General features: G+C 39.0%; 1 protein-coding gene across 2 annotated transcripts in view; it reads left to right on the top strand.

The window, feature by feature from the left end:
• The window catches only part of JAZF1 (JAZF zinc finger 1), a 187799-nt gene that overhangs the window by 133564 nt on the left and 28649 nt on the right, over positions 1-25586 (top strand). For both annotated transcript variants that reach the window (XM_030943726.1, XM_030943725.1), the window contains exon 3: positions 24529-24725. In XM_030943726.1, the coding sequence (XP_030799586.1) occupies positions 24529-24725 (197 nt within the window). The remainder of the gene's footprint in view (positions 1-24528; positions 24726-25586) is intronic.

Genomic DNA, 25586 nt, shown 5'->3' with positions numbered 1-25586 from the left:
ACTGTCTTGAAAAATGGCTGCATGCTACTGTTCAGCAGGCAAAAAAAATTACAGTGTGTGTAAAACTCCTCCTTGATTGTGCATGACATTGCCCGGTTTATGAGACCTTGCAGCTAAAGAGTAATCTATTTTTAAGCATGTAATTATTTTTGGCAGGCAGGTATTTCGAAATACATAACTTAAATTTTTTTCTGTTCTGAGTCTACTTCAGACTGTGTGATATATCCATTCTCACGGTGGAAAGGACTTTTTCATTTTTCTTCATAAATGTCATTTTTGAAGTTTCATTTCAGTCTATTACAGGTGAACATAGCTCATAATTTATGTGTTACTCTGACAGACTACAAATAATAACGTCTCTTAGAACAGCAAGTCAGAAAATCACCTAGCATATTAATTACAATTGTCAAGCAATGACTGATCATAAATTTAACATCAAAGACCCAGACTTCCTAGGAAAGCATCTTAAGTGCTCTGTTAAAAATTTGCCCTTGAAATTGCATGTTAGATAATAAGTATTAGTGTAATAGTAATGTATTAATTTTTTTTACCGTAGAAATGTCTTTTTAAATAACAGTTTGGTAGAAAATTTGGGGGAGGGTGCTATTACTTTGTTATCTCAGTGTAAGAATTCTACACCTACATGTGAATAATGATATACCATTATACTTGGATTTGGTTACCACATACTACTTTAGAAGCACCTGAAAGGCAGAGCAAAGGGCAATGTTCTCCATGATGGTGTGTAGATGTGTGCAGTGTGGTGTGGCTAAGCCACAGTCTTCTCTGTGTCCCCTGGTGCCTCCAAATTCCACCGCCTGTAAACTGCATGGTTTTGAGGAGTGACACCCGTGACCTGCTAGAGGGACAGTGCGCACTTGGTCATCCTACATGTCTGCTTGCCTTCAAGGCCACGCAGGGTCAGCTTCTTAAAAAAAAATTCCAGTTAGACTTTTTTGTCCTGCGCAAACTTTTGATTTTTTTCCTTCACAGAGGCGGTTCATGGGTGGGGCATTCAGGCATGGTATGCCTTGACAATTCCTCCTGGGTATGGTCACACTCCAGTTCCACAGCTGAAAGTTGCACAGGTTTAAACTTTTTCCCTACATGCAGCCAGAGTCTGGCTTGAGTGCAAATCCCAGCCTATGCCCAGAAGGTTTTCCCAGGGGTGCTGGCTGAGGTCAATAGGATTCTGGATTCAATACCACCCATGAGTGAGTTCATATAATGATTCCAAAGTGACTGGAGGTTTGAAGGACCCCACTGTATATGCTTTTGCATGGGCCTCATTTCCAGAGGACTTTGTAGCTATTGGAAGTCAGTGGGTTACAGTGAATATTTAGACATTTGTCTGAGGTTACAGTTGTGGTTGAAACAACTATAAACACTATGAAAGAAGATCTGGGTCTAAATGTGGAGGGGAGTGGGTCACAGGAAAATGAAGACAAGAGGATGGAATTACAGAAGACACAGGAGGAGTTGGTGTTTATTGCAGTAGGAATTTGAAGGAAGTGGTTTGTATGTCCTTAGGAAATCCAGCTTCATTAGTTCTGTTCTTTACAGAGCTTTTTAATTTAGGCTAGATGGGTAGTGGACTCACAATTGGGAAATGACATGGTGACAAATAGCTTTTCAGTTTTTGCACAGTTGAAGTCCTTTCCTTTTCTCAAATGTATCTCAGAAATTGCTCCCATGGTGTACGTCCAGCCCAATGTCTGAACTAGTAAATGGGAACAGGCAATGGAAAGACTTAGGCAAAAAAAAAATAATTTGAGGAATATGTGGAAAGTGTTTGTGATGAGGCAAGTCAGTCTAAAGTTGTCATCGCTTTCATTTGGCATAACTCGGTGCTGCTGGAGAAAGGGATGATTGCCTCTCCCTGTTCAGGCTGCCTGTTTCATTTGTGTGCTGACTTTGTGGTTCTGATGTGGTTTTGGTTGGGTTAGCTTTCACTTGGACCAGGTCCATGTTCCAGCTTGCCCACAAGCACACAAACACTTCTGCTGGGAAGAGACAGTGGTGAGAACAGGCAGGTTGGTGTGGAATGAAAGGTGGAACAGTTTGCCTTGCGAGGAGTTGGGCCAGGCGAGGGGATTGCAAAACCATCACCACGGCAGGAGAGTCAGAGGCTGCATCCAGGGAGAGCTGCTAAAGAGGGATAATCAGTATTAATGTTTTTAAGGTCTTCTCAGAACCATTAAAATAATATGTTGTGACTCTGAAAGTGTTTATATGTCAATAATTACTTTTCAATATTTATTCCGTAATAGTGACATTGACTTCTTACACTTATTATTGATAATATAATGCTGGGTCTTTTTTTTCCCTGTCTTTCTCTTTTTTTTTTTTTTTTTCTTTTACCAGATCCCTTTACTGCACTCTTTTAAGATATAGGACCCACTTGGGGGTACAAGCCTTTATTAAAAGACATTTCCCTGCCTGGGCAGTTGAGTGCCTACCACAGGGCTGAGGGGTGTAGAAGCTGGATAAGAGACACTTGGATTATCTTTATAGGCCTACCGGCACAGCAGAGGCTTCTGTTAGTTTTTAATGACATGGAACTAGTTTGAAAAAGGTGATGTCCAGGAAAAGTAAGTATTAACTTCAATTATTATCTCTTAGCTGGATCCAAAGTATACTCGACAATGAGCCTGATTTTTTGGAAACCATAAACATGTTAAAATTCAGCGTTAGCTTTGAAATGCATGCAAACAGACTTAACTTCATCATATTTGGAATCCCAAACACATAATGGAGAAGTTTACTGTGTTTTTTAATGTCACTAACCTAAATATAACTACTGAATTGCAGCAAAACTATGCTAGCAGATACACATAATTTGGTTAGTGTTAATTATTCTGTATTTGCACATCCACATGAGATGCCTGGTCATGGTACAGACATCTGTCTTCCACTCCTGATAACACACAAGTTACTGGTGGGACAACCACTGGATCCTGGATCCTGCCCACACTTCGGGAAGACTTCTTGTAGTCTGATGCTTTTCAAAATAATGGCCCTGTGGTAGCCCCTGCATCTGCAGGGACTGATTTTGGGACCTGACATGAAAAGTTTCATTCATTGGCTGTTCCATTATGAAAAAACTGCAGGTCCACGCAATGGGAGGTATTAGTAAAATTTTAAATTGCCACAATTTAACATTATGGAAAGACAGCATTACAGTGCTAGAATAGCTTATAGGAGCAGGTAATTTTGCAGTTTTCTTTGGGACTGGCAAAGTGAAAAAAGGTAAGAATGGCTACAGAACCGTATACTTTGTTTCCAGCTCTGCAGTGACTTTTTGCAAGCATTCACTTTGTCTTATTTGCAAAGCAGAATTTCAGTTATCACACGGCTGTGGCCTATAATAAAGATGCTGAAGGATAAAAAACCAGTAAAACCAATATAGTGCATAAAAGTAGCTTGTTATGATTTTTTTCAAATTTATACATATATATATATATGAAATTGCACAAAGACTTTGGAATTATTTGAGGGTTGAGGTTTTGTTACATGGTTTTAGGATGCTCTTGAGATGAAAATGGGGAGGACAGAGGCAGCCTGAGACTGTGTTCTTACCTTTCCTGTGTAGTTTTCTTATGTGCACTCGGTGAGAGAGTTTACAAGACAAGTTATGTGTTCCCCATGTAAAGCTGTTTCTTATTTTTCTTAAAAGCATTCGGGGAATCCTTAAGGATAAATGGTTTGGGGGTTTCTTAAATGGATTTTGGTTTTGCCAGCCCAGTTACTTAGGCAGTGGCGGGGACCCTGCAATGTTTTTGGCTAAGTGGAGAAGGAGCTTGGGATCTGCAAATGGATATACCATTGCCTAGCTCCAGATGCAATTTATAACATATGAGAGTAATCAAGTCCTAAAAGTGCAAAAGCTTAAAATTTGAGAGCCAAATAAAATCCATTGTATTGGATCAGGTTAAAATGTACATAGAGCAGCCTGCATTAGAATCGGTTTATTTTTCATCAGAACACAAATTGCAAAGGATTTTCAGCAATAAATTTGGACTTTAGTTTGATAGAAGACATCTTCTGCAATTTGTGAAATTGAACAAAATTCTTTAATATGCCATGATTCAAGATTTCTGTAAAGGTTAAGAAAAGTATGAATATTCCTAAATAAAATATTATTAATCATGTGTTTATTCCAGTCTTAAGGCATGTTAACAATTCTATTTTCACATCATTGTTCAGCAGTTGCAAATATACAAAAAAATATTGGCAGAAGACTTCTGTAAGTGAAAACAGCAAGCCTTACACTTAGGAAAGACCTGAAGAAAATCTATTTACCTGTTAAATATATCAGTAATCCCATTAATATTGGAAAGCTAAATCAAGTTATTCTTTTTAGAGTCTGTAATGACTTTGCAGTAAAATGATGATGCTAAGCACTGCAGATACATTGTTAGTACAATGCAAGTCGTGACTTGAAGGCCAGGGAATTTCCCAAAACAGCTTGTTATTTGGGCAGTAAGTTTGTTGTCATTGAAGGTAGTGGGTTCTTTGGTGTAGACTTTGTCTCCTTTGCTTTTACAGGCAGTGGGTTTCTAGATAAGAGCTGCTCCACTGAGGAGCCAGAGGAAACCTAGAACTGTTTAAATAAATGAGGAAAATGCATTGGCTTTTATGAGTACAATACAAAAAGGCACTGGTGTATACGTCAGGCTAACAGGCACACCCAAAAACTCAGCTGAATGAGTTATTTCTGAAAAAATTAACAAAACAGTGGACAAGTTATCCCTGAGATTATTATTAAACTTATTTTAACTTGGTGTTGCCTTCCCCTGCCATGTTTCTGCAGCCCAGTTAGAGAGCATTCCCTACTTCAATTCAATGAGTAGAGAAGAGAGATTTGGATGCATTCTTGTGTTGCAGTCTCAGTTGCAAGTAAGTAAAATAGAAACTAGTTTTGTTTGAGATACCAGCGGAGGTTTCCTCCAGTGAACATGAAATTAGTTGCCTCTTTCTCTGCCCTGGCATCTCTCACACTGTAAGAGGTGTGCCCCTGTTTCACTGGTGTATGTGAGAAGAAACTCAGAATTTCCCAGATTCATCTTGACCTTTATAACAAATTTCCAATTTGTCCTCCCCCCTGCTCTCATCAGAGTTCTGCAGGTCCTGTGGTTTTAAATTTTTTTTATTATTTTTTTAAAGAATACAGTGAGATCATATCTTCTAGACCCAGAAGTGATGATTATCCCAACAGAGAAACCAGTTGTGGGCTGTTTCATCAGTTCCTGGACAATGATGACAGAGGAGTGGGAAAAGTACGTTCTGATTCAGCTGTTTATACCCACATGTAGTTACTCGTTTCTAAGTGATGTTCATTTCCTTGACTAAGAATTGCAAAACTGAGAACAACATGGTGAAATAGGCAGAATATTTGAAAGCACTTTATTTCAGAGTGAAAATAAATAGGACATATGGAGAGCTAAAACTTTATGGTACTTTGAGCCGTTTGTCTTGATTATCCCCAGGTTTTCAATTGAAAGAAAAAGAAAAGTGGAACAAAACCACCACAGAAGTAACTATTCTTCATGTTTCTTAAAAGGTTAGGTTTTGCACCTAGAAACTTCTCCATTGCTTTATTTATTAATTTTCGTTTTTACAGTGACAGCAGAGTCTTTTGATGACAATGAAGAATCATCACCATATGAAGACAACTATGGATTGATATTATACACCTTTTTTGGTCTTCAATTTAGCAAATTGGAACAAAGATTTTTGTTGTGTGTCTTCCATGCTAAGGGAAGCTCTCTGAAATTTGCCTGAAGCACAGACCTGTGGCCTTATATTGTACAGTTATGGAAGTACTTTACCCTAAGTATCTGATAGCAGGAAAGTGGTTTTTACTTGTGGTCTCATGGGATCTCCAGCAACACAGTGCCTTCAGAGGCCAACTCTGTAGATTCTCAGGAGTGGTGCCACATGCTGCTTGTCAACTGTATATTTTACCTGAAAAATTATTTGTGAATTTCAGGTTTCCCCATCCTACCTTACCTCTGCTGTACAATTTCCCTGGCAGATTGACTCAAAATTTTGTAATAAAAATTGGAGGGGATGTGGAGGAGACTGCTAACATAGAGAACCATGATGTGAAACATTGCTAGTCTGCTCAGTGATATCTTGTTGATAAGTATCTGGTACTTGATACTGAGAAGGTGGTCACAGAAAAAAGGGATTAGGCTGACAAGGGAGGGCTGAACTGCCTCCCTCTTTAATCAGTGGAGGAGAGAGGTGCTTCTCAAGAAGGTAGTTCAGACTAGCCAAATTCACCCTTTCTCCCTACATAAAGGGCAATGTCAGTGGAGGAAACCAGCAAGATTAGGTGAGTGAAGTACAGTGGGCTGGAGAGGTGGATGAGGAGGTTTTTGTGTATTGCATGGAGATGACTTGGTGGAGATTAACTTGATTAACTTTATTTCAGTAGCTAATTTGGGAAGGCAGTTCTTCCCAAACATGCAGATGTTCTTTCCTGCTCATCTCGTGGAGTATCAGCCTCTCAAATGGCTGATGAGAGATAATCACAATTAAAAGCTGTGAACAGACCCCTGATAAATTACATCTGTATCAAGGTTTACAAAGCTCTTGCTAGTACAGAATGGATCGTTATGGTTACCTAGACATAACACAGGCAAGGAAGTGCTCTCACCCACATCTGCAGAGGAATTAATTGTACACTTTTGCAGCAAAAGTGAATATAGAGGTAGAACTCTCACAAGTGAGAGCTCTGCAACTTGTGATTTGATGCAATAAGTTTATTCTAGAAAAACATCCAATATTGGTTTGAAGCCAAATGAAATACTTAATTTCACTTGGCAAATCTTCCTTATTGTCAACTAGGTGTTGGGTTTTTTAATTTCAAGCCAGAATGTTTCCAATTCCCATCCATTAGATAATGTTATCCCTCTGTTTATTTCAATTTAAGGGCCTTGATGTATGTTTATAATCCACAGTGAATGATCATTAATTTCCTCTTTGAAAAGTTAAGAGCTTTTGTGGCTGTTGTGGTGTTTGTGTGCTCTGGAAAAGACTCCTTTTTTAAGGGTAAAAATTATGAAGAGTTATTTTCTAATTTCTAATTTGCTGTGATAGCCAAAGGCTTAAGAAGACAAGTCAACCACTGCATTAACTCTTGGAAAGAAAATGAACAGAGCATGTCTATCTGGTTTAGCACTAGATTTTGGCAGAGAGGCAGCATTCTCAGTAGTGAACCAATTATTATGGGTAATAATGTTTTAGCTTGCATAGATTGTTTTTCTAGAGCGTTCCCGGCATTAGCTGGGAACTATCATTAGCATGATAGTCATTAATCCATTGGTAAACTGAGTCTTGAGCTTTCTGTTCTGATCTTTATTTTTTATTTGCTTACTTGAATGGATTTTTAATGTGATAACAGCCAGATTGTTTTTGATATCCTGATGTCATGGCTGATTGAAGTGTTCTGTTTCTTCCATTAGCTCTTTCCTGCTCATCACTGCCAATATTACTGTGAGTAGCTTCCCTCCTCCACTCTTATATGAGTTGTGTGGGTTGGGGGACAGGAGGGTTAGTGTTCAGGGGGTTTGGTTCTTCTCTCACAGAGTTAGCTTTAAATTTTATTCTTTCCATGTTTGTGTTTCTGCCATTAAATCATGAGACTGTGGTGTCGCTTTCCTTGCTGTGCTGAAAATACTCAAACTTTATTTTCTCTTAATCCTTATCACCTGTCCTCTCCCATGTTCTAAATGAGGAATGCATTGGTGTTGTTGAAAATACACTGTGGTGCATAAGAATTTGCAGCAATAGCCTGTGAGTCTGGGGGAGCAGTCTGGAGATGTGCTGGGAGTGCAGCCCCAGTGCAGCCCCACGTGCTGTGCCAGCCTTAGGCAGCTGCCATTCCCTTGGTACTCTGGTACACTGAGGCACACAGAGTACCAAGGTGTTCTTCAGTTGTGCAGTTTCAGGTCAGAGATGCTCCCCTCCAGCTGGGGAGGTACTGGGAGAGTCGAGGGATCATGATCTAGAGAGTTTTCTCACTGAGCTCATGGGTGCACACATACATGCTGTAGTTTTTAACAAGAGATTAAGGCAATGCCTTACTAATCCTGATAATTGAGGGACAGCTATAAGGGGTTAACTCTTTGGAATCAGAATGTCATTTTATCTATTTCTTAACACTGAGCTTTCCTTGTAGTAGCTGAGTTTTAACTAACCCTCCTTGTCTGTTACCATGGGACTTTGTCCTTCAGGACCTTAACTCTTCCTAACTTCACCATCCTGCCCAGTCTGCACATTCTGATCCATCTTTGCAGCTTCTTGTCCTGTCAGGTTGCCATGGGCTGTCTGGAGTTGCTGCTGACAAGAATGAGAACACCCTCAGTATGGAGCCCTTTTGTGGCAGCACTCCCATCTCATTCCCCTCCCCCTGGCTCCCAGTCCAGGGCCGGGGTGACCCTGATGGATTCATTTCACTGCATTGCAGGCTTCGAGCAGCGCTGAAGCTTGCTGGCGTTGGTGTTTGATTTTGCAAGTTGCTGAGCACCTCGTGCAAGTGTTTCCAATTACTCCAGTGGCAGTGGGAGATGAGGATAAAAATGGTGCTGAGCAGCTCCAGCAAGGGGCTGCTCTGTCACCCCTGCAAACAGATCAAGGCTGTATCACTGTGAAGTTATTACCTAAGGGGGAAGGAAGGAGATGAGTTGGGGATTGAGGGAGGGTTAACTTTTGGGGCTAAATGTCACAGGTTTTTTACCGCAAATACACATTTCTCAGTGGTGGTTTGTTTTTTCATTTTTAGGGATTTTTTTTTATTTTTTTGAGCTTTACAATAGTTTGCAGCAAAAGCAAATAAAAATATTGCATCTGTTTAGTCTTTTGACACTGCTAGGGTTAAGAATGCTTCAGCTCAGGAGTCTTGTTCAGCAATATCCATCCTAATTTCTGATAAATCTGAAAATCTTAGTTGGGGTTGCCAGAGTCAATTGTTTGACTGCTTTGCAATAAGTACTCAACAACTTTTGAAAAGTGACTGGATCTGTTGGTTTTTAAGGGAGAAATAGAGCTTTCAGACAAATACCAAAATTACTGTAATTATTTTTTCATTTAAGTTAATAACTTTTATTACTCTCATTTTCATACTTCTAATTAAAATTAATATTTTTATTAAATTCAAATTTTGCCTTTTAAAGTTCAGGCCTTTATGAGCCTCCCATTTAAAAAAAGGTATGGACCCTCCATATAGGATTTTCTTGCTCTTTCCTCTCAATTAATGCAGCACAATAGAGATGAGTTACTCAGAGGGTGGAGAGGAGTTTTAAGTATTTCACTTGATTATATGTGAGAGTTTACATGCAATTCACATAGGAAAATGCTATACAAGAGCTATTTAAGAATTCTTCCCTTCAAGAGAAAGCAGTCTGCAGCAAGGGGCAGGCTTATCTGAGCATCCAAAAAAATCCTAGTAGCCTTAAAAGTTATTGAGTAAAATTTGTTGCAAAGCACTGTTCCTATATTGTTTAGTCCTGCTGAGAGTTTATTATAAAGAATTGACAGTTCAAGTAAAAATTGGCTTCTGTAAATGAAAAAATATTTCATAAAAATAGTTTGGATAGGAAAAGGACACTAGCACTGAAGGAAAAAAAATTATTAAGGGGAGGCAGATCATCAGACAACTTTTGCATTTGCAGGTGTTAAAACAAGAATTCTTCCTTAGTAAAGTTTCTTTATCCCCCTCCACTATGAAAGACTGGTTAGAACTGTCTTTCAGAGTTTCTAGGAAGTCAGCTCCAGGAAAAATTGTGTAATATTTGTTTTCATTGTATTTCATAATTTCTATATAAAATACACTTTGGAAATCCTTTCTGAACCGTGGTCTGAGGCCTACCTTGATCCTATTAATAAAACAGCCTTTAGAATTTGTTTAATTGATAAATAGAGAAATGAAGGAAAAAAATTATTTTAAGCAACTGGCCGTAGAAACAGCTTTTGAAGCATTCTCGAGGATTAAGTTATTTGAAGATTTAAAAGTCTTGTTTAAAGATTTGCAAGAAGTAAGGTGTTTTGTGTCAGTGCATTATACTAAAAGTCTTTAAGCTTTTTACCACAGATGTTGACTGATGGATGAGAAGTATTAAGGGTTGCCATTATTGACTTATATTAACATCAGTCCATAGGTTGTTTTCCAGGTCTGTAGATTTTAAAATTACTCCTCTGGTGCTTGACGTAGGTTGTGGGGAAAATAGAAAAGGACATGTATCTCTTTAGGCTCAGTATTTGGTGGGTAGTTTATGTGGTAGGAATATGCCAAAGCAGACTTGGAAGGTGGATAGAGCAGAAAGGAGAGTGGGAAGGTTTTAATAGCTTTTTAGCCCCTATGAGCAAAATTAAATCTGGAAGTCAATATGCCAAAGATTTTTTAAAGTCATCTCCAAAGAGATTACTATGTTAATATGTAAAGGAAAGTTTGTGAAGTTTTTGTGACCAGCAAGCAAGAGAAAGTTATTTAACTGTCTGCCTTTTAGCTCTCTCTTTCTACATGGTGTTGCTGATGTGAGAGAGCTGCCCCTTGCCAAGGGGGGGTTTTGGATGAGACGAACAGCTGAGAAATGCCCTCATACAGGTTCATGTCTGATGCTTGGGGCAGAAATGGGAAAAAACCTTGGCCATGTGCCTTTCAGCCCAGACAGTGGTTCTCCAGCATGGCAGTTTTGCAGACCAGAGTCAACACTCAGTATTTTCCTAGTCCATAATGCAGCAGATTTTACCCTCTGGCTTCTAATGAACTGCTGTTTAATGTAATTTTGTAGACCATCACAGAACCGCTGAGCATACACTCGTGGGAACCGCTGTGCTGAGAGGGACGGAGGTTTCCAGTGCCTGTAGTTGGTCAGACCAGCTATTAAATGTGGCTAATATTTGCACTGAGGTTGTTGGTGTGGTTTAGGATCTACATAGGATGAGCAGAAATTTGCATTTAAAGCATTTTCTTAGACTAAGTTTTTGCAGGTTGTTGAAATAAAACTGAAATTTGGATATGTGTTGCAAGATACTGTGGCATAGCAGCTTAGGCACTGACTGAAGAATGGAGATAGTGGTGGTGGTGTTTTGAGACTGTTTCTAAAATTTATCTGCCACATTCCCTCTGTTTGGCAATATTTTCAGAAGCAGAAAGGGATGCAGGTCAGTGTTTTGCATGCATGGCATTCTGCCTCATTATTGACAACTTCAGAAATTCAAAATTCATGTCAGACACTACCACACTTGAGTATGGTTATTTTAAATCTTAATTAATAGTTACATTTATCTTTTCTTACTTTCTGGGTTTTGAGCTTTTAGGATGTTCTCAAGGTGTATTTGCAAACTCGTCTAGAGTTTAAACAGTGTTTCAAAAATTGAAAATTACAGGATGGGTTGGAACATTTTCTGTCTGTGTAAGTGCTGTGGTCGTTTTCTCAAAACAGATTCTTTCATCAGGGCTTACCTTAGAGAACCATCAGGAACTGCACAAATTGCTAATTATATTGTGTGTGCTGAATCGTGTTAGGCATGTGCTGCCTGAGCGCTCCCCAGAAGTCAGACTGTCTTGGCCACGCATTTTTTTAAACTTCATTATCTAATTATTTTGGCCCTCAAAAGAACTGCTTTCACTTGGCAGTTAAAATGAAAAAGAATACACATAAAAATATATTTAATATACAAACATGCATTTAATTCACATGTATGCATGCAATAGATGTGTATCCATGAATCTCTGTGTGTGTGTATATATATAGATACAGATGGACACATGTACAAGCAGTAATACAGTGCTTCTTAAATTCAGGACATGGACTCCTAATCAGGGCAGAAGACCTAAGCTGGAGAGATACAAAACAGAGAGGGCTGAGGTCAGGAGGACCCACTGTCAAAAGGAGTGGTGGAATGACATTGGTAATGCAGAGAATATGCCTTCTCTTGGGTGTAACAAAGCTGTTGGAGAACAAGGCAGAAATGCTGCTGTGGATTGGTAATGTGTGTAAATGTGATTGGAGTGTAAAGAACAAAAATGTAAAAGGTAGAGGTCAAATCTTTTCCAGAGTGGTAAGGGGCAATGATGATGGTAAATTACTAAAAAAGCTGTGGAGATTCATTAGAGAATGTTCTCAATTTAATTATTTTTCCTTTACCTGTTCATACAGGATCAAAAACTGCAGAAATATCAAGGAGGTAGATAAATTACATGGTTTGGCATGCAAGCCAACTTAAAACTAGTGCAGACTACAGCAGCCCCTGGGCACTAGCTGGAGTTCAACCTGAGATAGATATTGCTTTAGACAGCACCAGCTGCACGTGCCGTGTGTTTCTGTATTTTACACACCGGCATTGTAGGAAGATGAATTTTGTGTTGTTGAAAATAAAAGTGAATGTTGGTGCTTTTGGATTCCTCTGGAAGATGTGAGAGGACAGGTGGTTTTCCTGTTCCCTTTGTGCCAGGTGCTGCTGGTGGTGTTTCTCTGAAGGTGTGGAGGGTTTAGGACAAGAGGCAATGGGCAGAAACTGATGTACAGGAAGTGCCAGCTGAATATGTAGAAGAATTTCTTTACTGTGTGAATGATTGAGCACTGGAACAGATTGGCCAGGGAGGTTGTCAGGTTGTAGAGTCTCCCTCACTGGAGATATCGAAGAACTGTCTGGACACCATCCTGTGCTGTGTGCTGTAGGATGACCCTGCTTAAGAAGGAAGATTAGACCAGATGATCTCTTCCAACCTCATCCATTCTATGATTCTAGTTCTGTGAAGTAGGGAAGACTTTAGGTTTTGTTCCTCATTACTATCACTGGCAGAGAATTCCACATTTATGGGGTTTCATGAATCCAAATTGTAATCTGAAGCATCCTTGGTGTGGCCAAATCTGTGGTATTTTTGTGGCATGCAAGCTGAGGAGACATCTAGTTCACTGAGTTCCCTTCCCTTGTGTCATCTGACATCATAAACCCACACTTTGAAAAAATTCTTCAGGGCACCCCAAACTCACAGATGCTGTTGGCACAGGTTTTCTTCCATCCTGTGATGAGTACTTCCCACCTTACCTTGGCCTACCTTTCTGAGCCTTTCTGGAAGAAGCCACACTTCATAAAGGGGCAAGTATGTAGGTGACTTGTTTCGGGGTGGTGGGGTGGGACAGGTGGCTGTGATGGGAGGGACAGTGATGCAGGGGGCAGTGGGATGGGATGAGGGGTGCAGAGTGAGGGGGACGGACAGTGATGCAGGGGGCAGCAGGATGGGATGAAAGATGTGAGGTGATGGGGACAGATGGTAATGTGGGGCAGTGGGATGGGACGAGGGATGCGAGGTGATGGGCATGGGCAGTGATGCAGGGGGCAGCGGGATGGGATGAGGGATGTGGGGTGAGGGGGATGGACAGTGATGCCGGGGGCAGCGGGATGGGATGAGGGATGCGGGGTGAGGGGGATGGACAGTGATGCCGGGGGCAGCGGGATGGGATGAGGGATGCGGGGGTGGGGGGGATGGACAGTGATGCGGGGCAGTGGGATGGGATGAGGATGCGGGGTGAGGGGGATGGACAGTGATGCGGGGCAGTGGGATGGGATGAGGATGCGGGGTGAGGGGGATGGACAGTGATGCGGGGCAGTGGGATGGAATGAGGATGCGGGGTGAGGGGGATGGACAGTGATGCGGGGCAGTGGGATGGGATGAGGATGTGGGGTGGTGCAGGCGCTGCCTGCAGAGGGCTCTGTGACACCGCGTTTCCCCCGACCGAGTGCGGGGCCGGGGGGTGGGGAAGGGAGTGCTGGGGTAACGCTTCCAACAGTCTGGTCTTAGTCTGGTAAACAGACTAGGAATTGTGGGCTAAGTCCTTTTCCTCAGGCTTTGCACCAAGGCTGAGATCAGATGACTCAGTCCGGACTCATTATTTTAATAGCCTACAGCTAGTTCACATAGCAGCGGGAGTCCACAAAAAAGGCATTTAATTGTTGAAACTCAAACTGGTACATTGTAACTGCAGATTATAGTATTCAGATTTAAGTGATTCAAGTAATTTATAAAGCTTTTGCACAAGCAAACTGAAAGTTAAAATACTGATATTGTAATAAAAAGTAAATAAAACATACTTTTGTATGTTAAGACCCAATTACAGACCATGATTTAATTTAACAAACTTAAAACAGGCAGGTGATATTTGCCAACATTACTACAGCTGTGTTTTACATTAGGAAATTAATTAAAATAGTAATTTATACTTTTTTCCACTTGCAAGTCTTGGGCCTCTCTGTATTACACCATCTATTTTCTCTTCATTCATTGTGGTAGGGTGCATTTTTAACCTTACTTAGGCTGCATCACAACTTTGGGGTTGTTTTGTTTTCCTTACTAATGAAAAACTGGCTTTCTGCAATAACACCAGCGAAGCAGATCAAACAGGGCTGAAGGAACTTCCCTGCTGTCTGCCTGAGAAGCAGTGCATTGTTAGTTATTCAGATGTCAGTCCTTTCCTTTTGCATCCTAGCAGGGTTTTGCTGGTTTCATCAGATCACTCGAGCTGGAGGTGGGAGGGTGGCTGCCAGTGAGGGATGCAAGGGAATGGTTTCCTGTTAGACTGAGCAAAACTGGGGGATTTGCTGCACTCCCATACGTGCCTGGGTCTGGTGCGATAGCATGCTGCAAGACTAACAGGGACAAAATTTTAAAATGCAAATCAGTGTTCTGCTTTTATACCTCACAGCTGAATAATGGGACCTCAGGAGCTATTCTTAGTTGTTCTTAGGTACTTCCCCCTCCCCAAACTGCTAAAACAGTGATGATTACATAATGAACTGTTAACTTTGTCAGTCAAATCAGCCTAAAGTGTAGAAAAGTACATTTTTTAAAATAGCACATAATTACCAAAATGAGAGTTCGTTATTCTGTCTGTGTGAAAGAGCAAACACACATGTGATAGTTATCTTCTTTCTTCTCCACTTTTCCTTGTCTATCTTCACCTGAACTTTGTTACCTTCAAGGAGGACTCTTTTGTGTTGGATATTTTATAGGCATGTGACTCATTGCAGCAGAGTCTGAAGAACTGGGAATGTTCAATTGACGATTTTAGTGGGGCTGAATTGTTTGTAAGTTGCTATCGTCCTTTCAAACAACTCACGATGCCTGAAAACTTGGTTTATTAAGACCAGACATTTCACATTCCTAATGTTAAGATTGCTGCAATTTTCCATTATAAGCTTTACCCCACCCAGTGCTCTGAATACAGAATTATAAATCAGTTTCAAAAAACATTTCTCCATCTAAATCTGCACTTACATTTTAAGCTTGGGAGAACATCTTTGTGCTGTATGCTCTTTCTCAGCTGGAGAATCATGTTCTGTATCAGTGTTTTCACAAATGGATTTAGATTTTTTAAAAATCAAACTGTGAATGCATTGTGACTTTGGTGTCTCTGTTTTTGAAAGAAAAAACTGCATCTGTAGGTTTTAGATGCATTTATTATGCATCTTATTATCAGTTTCTTTTTGCTGTGTCTATGTTGAATGGGCATTCTGGATTGCATGCTGCCTGGAGGAGCCAGTGCAGACATTGTATATGTGATACATTTCTGAAAGGCTGAAAAATCTGTTGGTTAATGTGTTTGATTAATAGTGTGTAAAATGCTGAAGATAGTGATAGTTTTATTTATGCAGATTTATATTAGACATCCTTAGAGTTAATAAGCAATGCCTTGTGATAATATCTATTTTTAAATTCTTGCATGATGAATCTGTCTTTGGGTGTTGACTTGAATTCTCAGGAGAACTTAGAATGGAATGACACAAGAATAGCTGGACATAAATGGAACATTATAAGAATAAAATATCTGACATTTCAGCTCCCTGCTTCTTAAAGCTAAAAGTCCTTGAGGCATCAATAAAATGAAACCGAGTCCGACAGTAAAAGCGTGTGTCATGCGTGCACAGATCTCCTTCTCTGTAGGGCTCACTGAAAGAAATTATTTTTACATAAATAGTTACAATAAGCTCTTCAAGAAGGAAAGAGGGTGGACCAGGAATGGAAAAAAATACGGTATTCTGGGTTAAGCACCTCTGAACATAAAACATGCTACTGGAACTAGGCAATCTGACAGTACTGGAGCCTGTGCAGGGAGCCAGAGCAGGGCTTGTAAGCTACTTAGTCCCGCATAAGAACTATTTTAAGATTCAAGTCAAATTTAGGATGTACAGACCCTTTATTTTTTATTCTATGGGCGGCTTAATTCCATTTTCTTCAGACATCAGTAATTTATTAAAGTTTATAATTTCTACAAATAAGAAAACACACACAATGTATTATCACTGCACTTTGTCTAAAGTAAAAGTTAAATTTTTACTCTGCTTTCAAGAATTTTGCATTTCATTCATGTGAAAGCTTAGAGTAGTCTGGTAAGTCATAAACTGTGAAATAACAATATTTAAAATATTTAAATTTAATAACTGATAGGTTAAGTTAAAGTGTTGGTGAAAATTTGCTATCAGTAGTCTTTCCTCTGAGAATGCCTTTAGTCATACTAAGAAAAATAATTCGGGGTTTTTGTTCTATGATGCAAATTTTAAAACTGTCATGGTGCATTTTTAAAATTATGTGGTTTAAAAAATACTTTAAATGAAGAAGTTGCTTTTCATGTCACATTATTTATGTCTGCTAGGATTCTCATTTCGGTTTCTAACATTTTATGGCTGTGTGACATTACATTATTCCTGTATATTAACAAGGGTATGAACTGAAATGTAAGGATTCATGACATTATATTCAACGATTAATTAGGCAATAATGCATAAAATATCTGTTGTTAGCAGCAGGAGAGGGCTGCTTGGTTCGTTAGTGGCTGCAAGCAAAGCCAAGGCTGATGTATGTCCCAATAAGGCACTTAGTGAGTGCAAGGAGATTTCTGAAATAAGAAATGCTACATTACACCAAAGGAAGGGCTTTGCTGCAGCATCTTCAAAATCTGCCCCAACTGCAAGAAATTCTGCAAGTGTTTTACACCATCCAAATGCTCCTTTTTTACCAATGGTAAAACTCTGGGATAAGTTTGATAAGAAATAAGTTGATGTCGAGGCAGAACACAGCATATTGAGCATTTCCATCAGATGTGAGGGTTATCATGACTTTTTCACTCTGCATCTGTAGAAGAGGTGAAAATATCACACCAAACTACATCAAGTGGTTGCTGCCTTCCTGCTAATTACCTCCTGCAAGTATCTTTTTGCTCAACTATTGCCTCTCGCTCTGTGGAAATTACAGAATTTTGAAGGTGCAGCTAAGTTGTAGCTCCTTTCTGAAACTCACTATTTACTTCAAGATAGGGTGGAAAAAACCAGGGAGGTTGTGGGAGGGGAAAGGAAGAGAACTACCAGTATGTTTCTAATGTTTTGGAAATTACTGTTGCTCTCTTGAATTTTGGTGAGCTCTAATTTTTTTCCTTTAAACATTGAAATGTCATTTTTTTTATTTTAAGAACGTCAGAAAGACAGCGTAGGCTTATCCTTGAGTCCCCATCATCAGTCGAGGAATAAGTAATGAATTTTTATTATTAATGAAATGTCTAAAATAAGACTGCATCTGCCCTGATTATGTTAGTGTCCAAATGTTATTTATCCAGTGTGCATTTTTTCTGACAATTTAGAAAGAATATAAAATAAAATGTAGCCCTCAATTTTTTATATGCTGTGTTACCTAAATTCAAGAAAGAAAAGGCAAAAGTACCATGTAATCTAAAAAATAAAACCCCAAAAAATAATTCCTACACTTGAATTTTATGTAAATATCTATTTTTGTGATGGACTGAATATACAACACTGATTCATGTTTGATTAGTTTTAATTTTAAATTAAATATTATTTTGGTGCTTCTTGAAAAGAAGGAAAATAAGAAAAATAAGTGTAAGCAGAATAGAAGAAAAATAAAACAGAATAAAGAAAAAAAAAAGATGAAAAATAGTTCCTTTCCAAACAGAAAATGTTAAAATTCATATATTTAATATCATAAGCATTCAATATTTGATATATTTTGGTTTAAATTGTTTAAAAAATACTTTAAATGAAGAAGTTGCTTTTCATGTCACATTATTTATGTCTGCTTAATTATTATAAAATGGAAAGCTAGGACTTGTGTTCAGTGTTTGGTATTTCTGGTAAATGAAGTATGAAGTGTAATTCCCACTGATGTTTTTGTCTATTCCCAAAATCAAGAGAGATACTAAATTTCTTTCCATTGCTTTTAACACTGCCTTATATCGATTAACAGTGAGAAAACACATGCTTTAGGCAATTATATGATTTGGGATGGTTTATTTTTATTCTGTTTGAGTGGTAATAGATTATTTGGCATATCACTGCTCATCATCTCCATTTACACATTTAGATATTAAATTACTCAATCTTCTGAATCCATTTTCCACGCTAGAAGCACAAAATACCTCCTTGGTGGATATTTTATTGTGTCTTATTATATCTTTTAAGAATGTGTGAAGAGCCGACAACTAAAGTAAACCCACTGAACTCTTGCTCATATTTAGCAGATTTTTTAACATTGCAGCCTTGAATCTACTGACAGCAATGAGTGTGATTGGATGTTCTGTGTAAATCTTTCAGTGAAGAGGCAGAAATGCAATTTAAATTTTTTAAGGTACACATGCAGCCTGATAATCTCTACTACATTGGCTTAAGATGCAAATATTCAGAAAAATATGTATTACTCTATAGCTGATTTCATGGCAGTAACAGTTTTACATCTTGAGAGAACTGGTTGAATGATGGAAATGAAAGAATTGGACTAGCAATGAATTATCCCCAAGGCTAGTAATAAAAAGAAATCTGATTCTGTCCTGTCTGTCTAAGATACTCATCAGTTTGTCATAAATAATCCATATTTAGGACACAGGAAAAATTTTCAATAGATGAGTCTGAATACAACTGGCACTGAGAATGAACACTGAATTCCCTTTAAAAACTGATCTCAGTGAATGAGCATGCTGAAGTCCTACGCAGATGTGAGGTGTTTCTGCCATAAGTACTGAGCTGGAAGAGTTTTTTCCAGAAACTTAGAAATGCCCTTTAATGATCTGTTTGATTTGGTTAGTGCCTGTTGTGAAATCCAATACAGGTTTGAGAGAATAGTTGAGAAGGGGGAGGGATTATTATTTTGGGCTGTTTCTTCCCCACTTGTTACGTTTTTTGTGAAATTAGAAAAAAAGCAAGACCATCCAAAGGGGATTTTGTATGAATCATGTACTTTAGCACTATGCAAATAGTCTGTAATCTAAATAGCATGAAGGCATGTGGGGGATTATGCATGGTTTTAATGGGGGTTTTTCACAATGATGTTTCTTTTACGGTTTTTCTAAAACTATAATGAAAGATTTCTAAAGGAAAATGTTGCTAGCTTCTGTGAAGCAGAAGGTCTATAAAGAGCTGCAGAATACTTGTTTCCCCACACTACAAAGAATGATATGTAAAAGTGCTCAAGGGGGTTCTTCAAAATTATTTGAGTTAATGGATGGTCTAAAACTTGCTCGTATATTTCTTTCCTCATGATCACATAAATAGTGTGGCAAGACATTACTGGGGATATTGATTCTTTGTTTTGGCTCAGTGTTGTTCAGGTTCAACTGAGAAAAGCCATTCATCCTTTCCTGGACACAAGACAGCCCAAGTCTGTGAACTTGTCTGTGAATAAGTACAGCTGAACTCCCATTGTTTAGATTTCACCAGATCTTTAACCCAATAGAAGTTCAACTTGACAATTGTCTCTTCTTCCTGGCATTGGTTAAGTCAAACCACATTGCTGCCTTTACAAGAAAAGATAAAGTAAAATGTATGGAGGACAGCTCCTGACTTGAGGAGTCCACGGAGTCCTGTCCTACTGAAATGGGGTCATCCCTTGAGAAGTGGATTCTCTTAATCCCTCTTCAAAGTAGAGATCTCCTAAGGTTTTAAAAAAATACCGTACAACAAGAAGTACTTTCTATCCTAGCCTCTTTTTTTTTTTTTTTTTGTAAACACTGCTAATGTGATGAGGAGGACTGAAAGCTAAAATTACCTCCCCCACCTCTTTTATTCTCTTGGTACAGCATGGACAAAGAGTAGCATAAACATCTTGAGGCAAAAGTCGGAAAAGACTGAGGGGAGAAAACAGATACAGCAAAGACTTTGTTCTTTACGCCTTGTGGGTGTAAAGAAAAGTGGGAGAATTAATGTGTGACTTTCATGCATGTATGTAATTTAGTAGGTAGCAAGCTAGTGTGTGCCCCATCTGTCAAGTAAATCTGACCACTTTTTATCTAAATATAATACCACCACAAGGCAGCATAAATCTGTAATAGGACACCAGGCTTTTTTTTTCTCCTCTTCCCAGTCAATCTTGAAGTTGAGCAAGTGTCAGGCTAAGGAGCAGTCTACTGAAATACAAGTGATGGAAGCTCACCATGTTCTCACATTCTGGTAAAGGTGACAGGCTCTCCCAGGGCAGGTTAGCCAAATTAGGCAAACATGAATATGACTTAAATGCTACTATAAAAGTTTTTCCATTATTATCTGGTAATGAGAAAAGGTCAGAACTACTTCTGTTCTGCTGTCTTTCCCCAGTGTGGGCTAGTACTAGTTGGCAGTGGTATGGCACTGGACAGGGTATATTTGTTACTGTCAGGTAGTGCTGTACATTCTTTATAAGCTTGTGTGCAGCTGGACAGTGTTGAGGAGGAATCCTGGGCTTCAGTCTCTGTGTGGTGCAATCTGCTTGTTATGCAAACCCAGAATAATCCCCCTCCCTTCTCTTCCCTGTGCACACAGTAACTGGAGAACAGGAGACTCGTGATTGTGACCCCTCTTCTGTTGGTGTATGTTTGAGAGACCAGGAATGTAGCAAATTCATATTCAAATCTAACCAGGTAGCTGTGATGCACCTTCTTCACTGCCAGTGTGAATATCTGTGGACATGGAAACAGGGCTGGCCCAAGCAGCTGACTTCCTGCATCAGTAAGATTTAGCAGTGAGGAAGAGGAGGGAAGGATACTTCATATTCTGATCAGAACTATTAGGGATACACATCCTGAAGAGTAACCTGGGTTCTTTTTTTTCCTTTTCAGTTTACCTGCTGCTCATTTTTATAACCCTTACCCTCAGTCTGGATGTATGAGTCCAGAGCTCTGTAACTGCTTTAGCATTGTGTGTAGCATAGGTTTTATGATAAACTAACTCTGACATCATCACATGAGTCACACACGATCGTGAGGCACTGCACGCTATCAGCATCAGGAAACCTCTAAGACTATGTTCTGTTCATTCTTGACTCCAAAGCTTTTGGGGGTGACAAGTCTTAGAAAAACTGGAAAAGGCGTGTTTGGAAAATGCTTTGTTTTTAATTTCAGCATAGCCTTGGCTTTTTGTGTTGGTAACTAGAGGTAATGCTGTTTGTATTATATTGCCACCTGTATGAAAGGTTGTGCAACACTTTCCATTATAAGACTGTTTCAGTTGCTTATGTTGCCAACCTTCATCTGTTTGGGCTGAAACTTTCCATGCTGGGTGTCTCCTTCAGGCTGAATTTCTTGGGAAAGTTTCAATAAAAATACTTGAACCATTCCAGGGAATGAGAAGAGGGGGGAAAACTATGTTTTGCTTATGTTTATTAAAGTTGCTGCAAGCACTTGATTCAGAAATCACTGCACCTACATTTTTGGAGCGGGAACGTGAATAATTAGGAAGGTTGAAAGAGTGAGGAAAGAAAAAAATGGGTGTAGAAGAGATTTCTTTAGAAAGAGTTTGCTCCCCAATGTTATGAACTGTTGGCAAGAAAGCACACAAACCCCATGCCTTTCAAAACAGGGTAAATTAATGTCTGGGAGCTGAATGATCCTCCTTGTTTCACTGCACCTATGTGATGTATTGGTTTGAGGGAGAGAGGATTATGAGGTGTAAACAAAATCACATGCAACAGAAAAGGTGACTGAAATGTGCACAGTGGTGGAACTAGAGGGGGAGGGTTATGTAGATAATAATTTGAAAATAGCAGAGGTAGCTTTGCTCAGCAAAGAGGTGGGTCTGAAGATGGTGAGACAGACTATCAAAAAGATGGGATTTGAGCTAAGTGTTCTTACAGCAGCCTTTTTTAGTTACAGTTCATTTCCTGTTTCCCAGACATCTTGTGCATTTAAATGAGGCAGGGAAAATTGTATGCAGGCATGTCATTTAGAGACCGCTGTTCAGCCCTAATTCCAACATGTTTGATTCATGAACACTTGATATTGCAAACATAGTGGACTTCCAACACAAAAATTAAAGACTTAGTTGGAAATGTTATTCTATATCCATCATTACAATGCTTATATTTTAAGCTTTGAAGAACACTGCCATGGTCAGACACATGTATAATACTGCATTTCTGTTAAAATACTGGAAAATGTTTCCTTTTAATCCACTTAGACAAATTTCATTTTCAAACCCACAGCACTGCCAGTGCTTCAGCAAACCTGTATGGGATTATTTGGATCTGGAAGGGTTAATTCCATACATGAGATGTTGGAAACTGAACTTCTCAACAGACTCTGCCTTCCATTTCTCTCAGGTTCACAGTGTAGACAACAAATGACATTTTGGAATATACTTTACATGCTTAGCCCAAATGGGAATGAGTTAAGAGGACAGGAAGACGTTTCAGTTATAACTTCACATTTTCCTGATTTTTATGGACTTCAACCAGAGTGGTTATAACTCAATATTATTTTAACATTGTTATTTGTGGCTGAGTTTACTGAAGAGCAACTTTCATGCTGCTGCTTTTAATATCTCACAGTTGAAGTTATCTTCCAAGTTTTCAAGGATTTATAATGTTACCATAACATTTTCTTAAGGAATAAGGCTTCCCATCCAGAAGCAAGCATACATCATAGTACAAATTGCAAAAATAGTGAATTAGACATTTCCTAGTTACAGGAAAGCAAATGTGTACTGAATGACCACTTTATTAAGATCCTTTTACTTATATTTTCTTGAATGAAATTTAAACTTCCATTTGAGGACTGTTTTGTCAATATCATCTTGAAAAAGAGAAATTTAACACTCAATTGTTACTATGAATATCCGCATTTTAAATATTAGCTTCATAAAAATGCCACATCTGGGCTTGACATGATGTATTGTTGTCTCAGTTCAAAGAAGATAAGCTGTCATATCACATACCTGTTTATTAATACTTGTGTGTTGGTGCTACTTATCATGGCAAAGATCTGCTTATTAATGACTTCATGGCATGGACAGACAGGATGCATCTTTATTGCTCTAATGGGACCTAAAATTTTATGCCATTACTGTTTTGAGACTATGGTCAAACAAATGCCTGGGTGTAACTTAACCTTTTATTCTGTATCATGTGTGAGTGCATATTGCTTTTATTCACTGGCAGGACTAGTTTGTATTTCAGCCTCAAGGACGGAGGGCTGTACTGACATGGTGATTTACTTTAGCCTGTCTTAGGAATCCTTCAAGATATCCATAATTATTAATATATATCCATATGTAGTGGAGGGGAAAGACAGAGGATTAAAATGTCTCTTGAATGGTAAGTCATGAAGTTTGACTTCAGACTTCAGGCAGAGATCCTGTTGTTGGGGGGAGCCCAGTCTTTTCAAGTGAGAGTTAATACAAAGTGATGCTTTGAATGTCAGCATAAAGCAGCATCAGGTCTTCTGGTGTAACTCCCTGTGTGTACTTGGAATAAAAGTGGTCTTTTTCAGGTCAATTGTTACTTTTTGAAAGGAATCTCAATGAAAGGGAATAAAGCACTTTTTATTACAGATGGGGTATCCCATGCAGAAAGTTGCACTGCTGGAATTACAGCACTGTGTTTGGTGCACAAGTTGCATCATACTGATGGGATTCCCTCTCAGCACCCCACAGAGATGAACCTTGAGTTGCATCAGGCTTTCAGCAGCCTGGTCAGAGCTCTACAGAGAGACCTCATTTGGTTTTCAAGAGCTGGGAACTCTGGTTTCAGGAATTGCCATTTAATTAGACATATTTTATGCCAGGCAAAGTTGTCTAAAACCGTTAGTAAAAGAATGTGATTATCCTATTGAAAATTATGTGTCTACACAAAGTAATTAATTCTATCCCTTTGACCTTCAGACTGAAGGTCATTTGCTGCTAACATTTTTCTTGGCTACTTTTTCACAGAATGATTGAATGTAGTTGCTGTAAAGGACTGAGTACAATCATTATATTATTGTTTGTAATGCTGAGCTCTGGTTGGAGTTTAAAAATCTTGTGTGTTTGCACATGATGTAAGTATCTAATGTAAGTTTTATTGAAATCAGAAGGAAATGGCCCATATGTTGAACACATAAAGCTGTTGACGGAGAAATTTGTATTCTGTGTGTTGCAGAGGAACTTGCCATGGCTGAATTTGAAACTCCATTGGGTCACTGAGGGCAAAAAATACTTTATCTTTACCTTAAAGCTCGCCTAGTGGTCAGTGGTTCAAAGCTCTCATCCTCGTGATTGTCCTTGTTCTAGATTTATGACTGATGCAGCTCGACGTGAGCAGGAGTCCCTGAAGAAGAAGATTCAGCCAAAACTCTCTTTGACTTTGTCAAGCACAGTGTCCCGTGGGAATGTATCCACTCCACCTCGCCACAGCAGTGGAAGCCTTACTCCTCCAGTCACTCCTCCAATCACTCCCTCCTCTTCATTTCGCAGTAGTACTCCTACAGGTAAGCCCCTAGTCTCTAATTCAGCCCAAATAAAGGGCGCAGTTTTGCTCTGTGGCATTTGGAGAACAGGAGACATACTGAGGCTTTGGTAAAAAGAGCCCCAAAAAATAAAACAGAAAAGCTTTGTGCTATTTTACATTTGGTCTGCAGTCCCTAAAACGTGTTTGGGCATTGGTTTCCAAATCCTTTGCTAAAGTAGAGGACGCTAACTTTAAATGTTGCAGCTGAAATTATGTGAAGAAACTAACCTTAGCAGAAATACCAAATGTGCAAAAGACCCCTTATGTGTCAGTAGGAGAGTTCTGCCTATGATACAGTTAAAGATTCAAAAGAAGTGGTCAGTATCTTCCCCCTACCCCATTCCCTGCCCTCCTTTTTTTGGTGGGGGGAAAGTGGAATTCATAGTGAGCAGTCAGGGAGGAATGTTCTGCTGCTGTCGTTATGTAGAAATGACTTTCATTAGGAAACTATGTTCATGAAAAGAAATAATGGAAAAAAGGATCTATATTTCCTTCAAAAGCTAATATTCCAGTGGTTTTCCAGGGTATAAACATCCTGGGAATTTTTTTGCACTGATTAGAGTAGCTGAAAATTGCTTGCTATCCTGAACCAGATCTCTTGGCCTAAGTCAATCTGATTTACTTTAGGTAGAGATCTTGTCAGATAATTCTGGTACACTTCAGACTAAATACCAGGATTTTCTTCTAAAAAGCTAAATGCATAAGATAGGGCTATTCTATTCTGTAATAAACAGATTCAATATATTCTCCTTAACAGGAAATCACTTGAGCATCACTGCCCTGAAAAACTGTTACACCACATGTTTTTTATATAGGCTATTTCATGTCTTAGTATTAATGA

Source organism: Camarhynchus parvulus, chromosome 2 (assembly GCF_901933205.1).
Source record: "Camarhynchus parvulus chromosome 2, STF_HiC, whole genome shotgun sequence".
NCBI classification, from domain to species: domain Eukaryota; kingdom Metazoa; phylum Chordata; class Aves; order Passeriformes; family Thraupidae; genus Camarhynchus; species Camarhynchus parvulus.
Note: the sequence above shows the minus strand (reverse complement) of the source record. Positions and strands in the feature narration are given on the sequence as shown.